Below are 9,024 nucleotides of genomic sequence, written 5' to 3'. Positions count from 1 at the left end.
TCGATAGGCGCCATCACAACAAGTTTGAGTTTAGGGTCGTGACATGTTGGTATCAGAGCCTAGGTTACATAGGTCTCACGAGTCATGACCGGGTTTAGTAGAGTCTTGCGGATCGGTATGGAGACGTCTGTACTTATCTTCGAGAGGCTGCAGAACCTTTAGGAAATCTCACATTCTTGAAATCTTGTCGTGCGAATCTGTTGATTCTGGTAACTAAACTTCTGTTGTTTCATTCTCTCACAGATGGTGAGGACTCGTACTACCCGTCAGGATGGATAGCCACCAGTACCACCAGCCGGGACCGTGGGAGGCCGAGGTCGCGGTAGAGGCCGTGGTAGGGGCAGAGGTGCAGCCCGCACAACAGCTGGGGCAGTACCTGCAGACCCACCAGTTGCCCCAGATCAGGATCAGATTCCAGTTATTGATGCACCAACTCAAGCACCACCTGTGCCTATTGTGATTCCAGGCCTCCAGGAGGCCCTAGCTCAGATTCTGGCAGTGTGTATCGGCCTTGCTCAGGCGGTCTCTATCTCGACGGCTGCAACCACTTCTCAGGCCGGGGGAGGCACTCAGACTCCAGCCGCTCGCACACCCGAGCAGGTTGTTCAGGGACTCCAGACACCGGGGGCACCACCAGCCCAGCCGGTTACAGATGTTCAGGACTATGTGGTTCCTGCTATGCCTGAGGATGATCAGTGTAGGTTGGAGAGGTTTGGGAGATTCCAGCCTCCACCTTTCAGTGACACACAGAGAGAGGATGCCCAGGACCTCTTGGACAGGTGTTAAAGGATATTCTGTACAACTGGTATTCTGGAGACTTGTGGGTCTCATTCACTACTTTTCAGTTTTCTGGGGCTGCACTCAGATGGTGGGAGACTTACGAGAGGCGTAGGCCTATTGGCGCAGCACCCCTTACTTGGCAGCAGTTCTCTGTGGTCTTTTTGGAGAAGTTCGTGCCTCAGTCCTGCAGAGAGGAGCTACGCATACAGTTTGAGCAGCTTCGTTAGGGTGATATGTCTGTGACGTAGTATGAGATGCGATTCTCGGAGCTAGCCCGTCATGCTATCTGGTTGATTCCCACAGACAGGGAGAGGATCATGAGGTTTATAGATGGTCTCACTTTTCAGCTACGGTTGCTTATGGCCAGAGAGAGGGTGTCTGGTGCTACTTTTGATGAGGTTGTCGACATTGCTCGGTAGATTGAGATGGTTCACGGTCAGGAGAGGATTGTGAGGGAGGACAAGAGTCCTCTAGGACATGGAGGATTCAGCGGTGCTCCTTCTGGGGGTCAGTTCCAACACGGTAGAGGTCGTTATTTCAGACAGGCTCAGTCAGCTCGGCCATTTCACCGTGGTGCGTCATCTGGCCATGGTTCTCACAGTTCTCATCAGGGACACTCATTACTCAGTGCCCTTCCGGCCCAGAGTTCATCCCGTGCTCCATCAGTTCAGGGCTCCTCTATGTCAGGTTCTTCTACCAGTTATCTCGATGCTCGTGGCTCCCTTCAGTCCCTGCCACCAGCACCAGGGAGTTGTTTTGAGTGTGGGGAGTTTGGGCATATATGGAGGCAGTGTCCTCGTCGTCATGGAGTTCTATCCTAGTAGAGGAGTCAACCTTCGACTTCAGCACCAGTTACTTCACCACCCGCCCAGTTAGCTCGGGGTGAAGGTCAGTCAGCTAAGGGTCGCCCTAGAGGGGGAGGCTGATCAGGGGGTGGCCAGGCCCGTTTCTATGCCCTCCCTGCCAGACCAGATGCTATTGCTTCAGATGCTGTGATTACAGGTATTGTCTCAGTTTGTCACAGAGATGCCTCTGTATTATTTGACCATGGTTCCACTTATTCATATGTTTTCTCGTATTTCGCTCATTTTCTAGATATGCCACGTGAGTCTCTAGTCTCGTCTATTCATGTATCTAATCAGGTAGGCGATACTATTATTGTGGACCACGTGTATCGGTCACGTGTGGTGTCTATTAGGGGTCTGGAGACTCGAGTGGACCTTTTGCTGCTCAATATGTTTGACTTTGATGTGATATTGGGTATGGATTGGTTATCTCTATGTCATGCTATTCTAGATTGTCACGCTAAGACCATGACGTTGGCGATGCCGGGATTTTCGAGGGTTGAGTGGAGCGGTTCTATAGATTATGTACCTAGTAGGGTAATTTCATATTTGAAGGCTCAGCATATGGTTGAGAAGGGTTGCCTATCTTATTTGGCGTTTGTGAGGGATGTTAGTGCAGAGACTCCTGCCATTGATTCTGTTCTGGTGGTACATGATTTTCCGAATGTGTTTCCTGCAGACCTACCGGGCATGATGCATGACAGGGATATTGACTTTGGTATTGATTTGATGCCGGGCACTTAGCCCATTTCTATTCCACCGTATCGTATGGCACCAACGGAGTTGAAGAGGTTGAAGGAACAACTTCAGGAACTCTTTGATAAGGGGTTTATTCGGTCTAGTGTGTCACCTTGGGGTGCACCGGTTCTATTTGTAAAGAAGAAGGATGGTTCCATGAGGATGTGCATTGATTACAGGCAGTTGAACAAGGTCACAGTCAAGAACAAGTATCCTTTGCCTCGTATTGATGATTTATTTGACCAGCTTCAGGGAGCGAGGGTGTTCTCCAAGATTGATTTGAGTTCCGGGTATCACCAGCTGAAGATTCGGGATTCAGATATTCTTAAGACAACTTTCAGGACCCGATATGGACATTATGAGTTCTTAGTGATGCCTTTTGGGCTGACCAATGCCCCAATAACGTTCATGCATTTGATGAACAGTGTATTCCATCCCTATTTTGACTCATTCATTATTGTATTCATTGATGATATCCTGGTGTACTCTCGTAGCCAGGAGGAGCATGCTTAGCATTTGAGGATTGTATTGCAGAGATTGAGGGAGGAAAAACTTTATGCAAAGTTCTCCAAGTGTGAGTTTTGGCTCGGTTCAGTAGCATTCTTGGGGCTCATGGTGTCCAGTGAATTCAAGTGGATCCGAAGAAGATAAAGGTGGTGTAGAGTTGGCCTAGACCATCCTTAACCACGAAGATTAGGAGCTTTCTTGGTTTGGCGGGTTATTACCGTTGCTTTGTGGAGGTATTTTCATCTATTGCATCGCCCTTGACCAAATTGACCCAATAGGGTGCTCCATTCAGGTGGTCGGATGAGTGTGAGGAGAGCTTTCAGAAGCTCAAGACTTCTTTTACCACAACTCCAGTGTTAGTTCTGCCATCAGCTTCAGGCTCTTACACCGTGTGTTGTGATGCCTCGAGGATAGGCATTGGATGTGTTCTGATGCATGAGGGTAGGGTGATTGCCTATGCCTTGCGCCAGTTGAATACCCATGAGAAGAACTATCCTATCCATGATCTTGAGTTAGCAGCCATTGTTCACGCCTTGAAGATTTGGCATCATTATTTATATGGGGTTCATTGTGAGATCTATACTGATCACCAGAGTTTGCAGCATTTGTTTAAGAAGAAGGATCTTAATTCGCGTCAGCAGAGATGGTTAGAGCTTCTTAAGGACTATGATATCATTATTTTGTACCATCCGTGGAAGGCCAATGTGGTGGCCGATGCTTTGAGTCGTCGGGCAGAGATTTTGGGGAGTTTAGCATATCTCCCAGCAGCAGAGAGACCCTTGGCATTGGATGTTCAGGCCTTAGAGGGCCAGCTTGTCAGATTGGATATTTCGGAGCCGAGTCGGGTATTGGCTTGTGTGGTCTCTAGGTCTTGTCTTTATGACCGTATCAGGGAGTATGATGACCCCCACCTGCTCGTTCTTCAGGATAGGGTTCAGCGAGGTGATGCTAGAGATGTGACCATTGGTGATGATGGCGTGTTGAGGATGCAGGGTTGGATATGTTTGCCTGATGTAGATGGGCTCAGGGAGTTGATTCTTGAGAAGGCCCACATCTCATGGTATTCCATCCATCCGGGTGCTGCAAAGATGTACTAGGATTTGAGGCAACACTATTGGTGGAGGCGAATGAAGAAGGATAAAGTTGGGTTTGTGGCTCGGTGTCTCAACTGTCAGCAAGTTAAGTATGAGCATTAGAAACCTGGTGGCTTGCTTCAGAGGTTAGAGATCCCAAAGTGGAAGTGGGAGCGAATCACCATAAACTTCGTAGTTGGGCTCCCACAGACTTCAAGGAAGTTCGATGCTATTTGGGTGATTATGGATCGACTGACCAAGTCCGTGCACTTCATTCCAGTTGGTACTACTTACTCTTCAGAGCGATTGGCGGAGATTTACATCCGAGAGATTGATCGCCTGCATGGTGTCCCAGTTTCCATCATTTCAGATAGGGGCACTCAGTTTACATCACAGTTTTGGAGGGCCGTGCAGCGAGAGTTGGGTACTCAGGTTGAGTTGAGCTTAACTTTTCACCCTCAGACGGACGAGTAGTCCGAGCGCACTATTCAGATATTGGAGGACATGTTGCGCGCTTGTGTCATTGACTTTGGGGTTTCATGGGATCAGTTTCTGCCGCTCGCGGAGTTTGCATATAATAACAGTTATCAGTCAAGCATTCATATGGCTCCGTACTAGGCTTTATATGACATGAGGTGTAGATCTCCAGTAGGATGGTTTGAGTCGGGTGAGGCTAGGCTCTTGGGTACAGACTTGGTCCAGGATGCATTAGATAAGGTGAAATTGATTCAGGAGCGGCTTCGCACGGCGCAGTCAAGGCAGAAGAGCTACGCGGACAGGAAGGTCCATGATGTGTCTTTTATGGTTGGGGATAAGGCTTTGCTAAAGGTATCACCCATGAAGGGTGTCATGAGGTTTGGGAAGAGGGGCGAGTTGAGCCCCCGGTTCATTGGGCCTTTTGAGGTGCTTCAGAGGATAGAAGAGGTGGCTTACAAGCTTGCCTTGCCACCCAGCTTGTTGAGTGTGCATCCAGTGTTTCATGTTTCTATGCTCCGGAAGTATATTGGAGATCTGTCCCATGTTCTGGATTTCAGCACGGTTCAGTTGGATGGTGATATGACTTATGATGCGGAGCCGGTGACCATTTTTGATCGGCAGGTTCGGAAGTTGAGGTCAAATGATATAGCTTCAGTGAAGGTGCAGTAGAGAGGTCAGCCTGTGGAGGAGGCCACCTGGAGACCGAGCGGGAGATGCGGAGCAGATATCCACACCTATTTGAGACTTCAGGTATGTTTCTAGACCCGTTCGAGGACGAACATTTGTTTAAGAGGGGGAGGATATAACGACCCGACCGGTCGTTTCGAGAGTTATAACCCCGTTTTCCCGCAGGTGCGGCCCCGCAGAAGCAATTAGGAAATCACAGATGCGGGCAAGGCTGGGTTGGATTGGAATCATAGGTACGAGAAGGGGGACGCATCAGCGAGCCTGCAGATGCGAGGCTGAGACGTAGATGCAGAAGAGAGGAGTTTGGCTGTTTCCGCATAAGCGGAGGGAAATGCGCAGGTGCGAGACCTGGGACGTAGGTGCGGGGCCAGTACGTTAAGTGAGTTTCCGCAAAAGTGGAGTTCCCAACCGCAGAAGCAGCTCCGCAGGTGCGTATATTGGACCGCAAGTGTGGTTTTGCTGGGCAGAAAGTATAAAAAGAGGACTTCGAGAATTTTTCTCATTTTCACCATTTGGAACACGGACTTTGGATCTTTTGTAGTGATATTTGGAAGGAAATTCGAGAGTTATCACTGAGGTAAGTTCCTTGAGCCTAATTATCCTTAGCTATGGTGTTTTTCCGTTGATTTCTCACTTAATTAGTAGTTGTTTTAAAAGTGAAATTGGGGGTTAGGGCTTGGGATTTTGGAGAGTGTAATTTGAGGATTTCAGAGACCAAATGATGTCAGATTTTGATGATTTTTGTTTGGTTAGACTCGTGAGTGAATGAGATTTCAGGTTTTGTGACTTTTGTCAGATTTTGAGATGGGGGCCCGGGAGTCGGATTTGAGTCGATTTCGGGTTTTGAGTCTAATTTAGTAGTTTTCTTGTGGAATTGATTCCTTTAGCATATATTAATGGTATTGTACTGCTTGTGGCTAGATTCGGGACGCTCAGAGGCTGATTCGAGAGGCAAGGGCATTGCGGAGTTGAGATTTGCTCGAATTGAGGTAAGTAACAGTTTTAAATCTAGTCCTGAGGGTATGAAACCCTAGATTTTTGTATCATGTGACTATTTGGAGGTGACGGACATGCTAGGTGATGGGCGTGTGGGCGTGCACCATTGGGGATTTGTGACTTGGTCCCTCCCGTAGCAACTGTAAAGTTGAACAACCTGTTGTAGCTATATGCTCTTTATGTGCTTTAGAAAGATTTACTGTAAATCATTATAGAGACCATGTCTAGGCCTTATGTCAGTATTGTTTGGACCCTTAGAGGTCGTTTCTTGCTGTCCTCTCACTGCTTTAGTTGATATCCCGTACTCAGTCATGTTCATGCATTCTTACATCATAACTCACTCTCTGTTATTCTACTTGTTGCATCATGTTAATTTTGTTTGGGCTGATTTCTTTGATTTCTGAGAACCCGAGAGACTGGAGAGGTTTATGACTGAGTGAGGCTGATGGCATGTTTGTGAGGTATTGTACCTTAGCACGTGAGTTGTCCGTGCGGATTCTGATATGATATTATAGCACGTAATTTGTCCGTGCAGATTATAGCGCTTGGGCTGTAGGAACCCCTCCGGAGTCTGAACACCCCCCAGTGAGCGTAGGTACCTACTGAGTGCGAGTGCCGAGTGCTGAGAGATTATGAGGCATGGGTGATTGTGAGGCGTGACTGTGAGGTTGGAGTGATTGGGAGGACTGAGTGATGTTAGCCCGAGGGGCAGTACATGATTTTATCATCCATGCTCATAGTTGCTTTGAGTCCTTATTTGAGAACTGCTGAAAGATATTTCTGATTGTTTTACTTGAACTTGATTTAAACAAGCTGATTTGACTTAAACTCTGGTTGCATAGCATGCCGCACTTTACTAAATTCTTGTGATATGAATGGTACTTGCATTTAGCTCGTCACCACTTCTCAGCCTTTATTTATTTCTGTTGCTTACCGATTTGTTGTACTCACGTTACTCCCTGCACCTTATGTGCAGATCCAGGCATTTTTGGTCACGGTAGCTGCTGTTGATCATTGGAGTTAGCAAGGTAGCTGCCCGGCGATCGCAGCCTTGTTTTCTTCTTCTTTATTTTCCCATTAGTTGTATTTTGAATTTTTCCCAAACTATGTTAGTCTTGTTGTTGTCGGACCAGTTGTTAGTAGTTGCTCATGACTCAGTGACACCCCGATGTTTGGGGCTTTTCATTCCGCATTTCTATTTTTGAGTTCAACCCTTGTTTCTTTTATGAAATTCTGCTATACAAGATGCATTTTGGCATATCTTTGAATAAATTGTTGTAGTATTGTGGGAGTCGGCTGGCCTAGTACCATCGATAGGCGCCATCACGACAGGTTTGAGTTTAGGGTCGTGACACCTTGAGTAGCTTCACTTTAGGTATTATGACTTGTATGCGTGGCCGAAATTTAATTTCGAAGTTGATTTGGAAAGAAAATTCTAATTTTGGAAGCCTTAAGTTGGAGGAATTTACTTAAGTGTGATTTTTGAGTAAACGGCCTCGGAATCGGGATTTGAAAGTTTCAACATGTTCGTATGATGATTTTGGAATTGGGCATATGTCCGGACCGGGTTTTGGATGACCCGGGAGCGTTTCAGCGCCTATTGTGGAAGTTGGCATTTTGGAAGAATTTCATAAAAATTGGGTTGAGGTGTATTTCAATGTTATCGATGTCCATTTTGGATTACGAGTCTGGGAATAGCTCCGTATGGTGATTCTGGTATTGGGAGCGCGTTTGAAAGTGGATTTGGAGGTCCGTAGGTCATTTCGGGGTCATTTGGCGAAAGTTGGAAATTTGAAGGTTTTTGAGAAGCTTGACCGGGAGTGGACTTTTTGATATTGGGGTCGGATTCCGATTCCGGAATTGGAGTAGGTCCGTAATGTCAAATGTGACTTATGTGCAAAATTTGAGGTCAATTAGACGTGTTTTGATAGGTTTCGGCATCGATTGTAGAAGTTTGAAGTTTCAAAGTTCATTAAGCTTGAATTGGGGTGCAATTCTTAGTTTTAATGTTGTTTCGGGCGTTCTGAGGGTCCGAACGAGTCCATTTTATGATTCCAAACTTGTTGGTATGTTCGGACGGGGCCCTGGGGGCCCCGAGGGCCCCGAGTGGCAATCCGACGAGGCTCAGACCAAGTTGGAAATTGGGAGCAACAGCTGAAGCTCCCAGTTGTTGTCATAATCGCACCTGCGTTTGGCCAGCCGCAGGTGCGAGCTCGCAGGTGCGAAAGAGTGAGGGCAGCCCAGCCATCGCAGGTGCAGAAGTTTTGGCGCACCTGCGTGACTGCAAGTGCGAGAGCAGTAGTCGCAGGAGCGGATGGGATCGCAGAAGCGGTCCCTTTTGTCCGCAGATGCGGCACTTGGCCAGGTAAGGAAAATGCACACATGCGAGGATTTTGTCGTAGGTGCAGAACTGCAGATGCGGTCAAGGCACCGTAGGTGCGAAAAATCGCTAGGCAGAATCGTTTAAAGAGCGGGATTTGGCTCTTCTTCTCTCATTTTTCACTTGGTTGGGGAAATTTTTGGAGAGCTTCAAGGAGGGAGTTTCATCATCTATGTCAAGGTACGTGATTCCCGCGTATTGTGAGTTAAATACAAGATTTATACATGGATTCAAGCATGAAAATTTGTAAAAATTTGGAATTTTGAAGAAAAACCTAGAAATTGGTATTCTTGGATTTTGATCACGAATTTGGGCATGAATTTGGGAATAAATTATATATTTGAGTTCGTAGTGCTATGGGTAGTGTTTGTCTTCGAAAATTTTCGGAATCCGGACACGTGGTCCTGAGAGTTTGTTTTATCGATTTTTCGAGCGGAGTTGAAAATTGTTATGAATTGATTAATTATGAGTTGTTCTGTATTGAAATTGTTAAAACAATTATCATTTACTCTGTATATTCCATCTTCTACTATTTAATGGA

The 9,024-nt window shown here is 46.7% G+C and overlaps 1 protein-coding gene across 1 annotated transcript; it reads left to right on the top strand.

Moving 5' to 3' along the window:
* The first annotated feature begins 1,205 nt into the window (after positions 1-1,205).
* Positions 1,206-1,601, top strand: LOC138909372 (uncharacterized). The gene has a single exon (XM_070200567.1). The coding sequence runs from the start codon at positions 1,206-1,208 to the stop codon at positions 1,599-1,601; it is 396 nt and encodes a 131-aa protein (XP_070056668.1).
* The last annotated feature ends 7,423 nt before the right edge of the window (positions 1,602-9,024 follow it).

This window comes from Nicotiana tomentosiformis, chromosome 4 (assembly GCF_000390325.3).
Source record: "Nicotiana tomentosiformis chromosome 4, ASM39032v3, whole genome shotgun sequence".
Classification (NCBI taxonomy): Eukaryota; Viridiplantae; Streptophyta; class Magnoliopsida; order Solanales; family Solanaceae; genus Nicotiana; species Nicotiana tomentosiformis.
The sequence above is the reverse complement of the archived record's forward strand: the minus strand, read 5'-3'. Positions and strand labels throughout refer to the sequence as shown.

Bases quoted from the DNA above. Each gene is read 5' to 3' on its own strand.
- LOC138909372 (XM_070200567.1), top strand. From the start codon at position 1,206: ATGGTTCACGGTCAGGAGAGGATTGTGAGGGAGGACAAGAGTCCTCTA.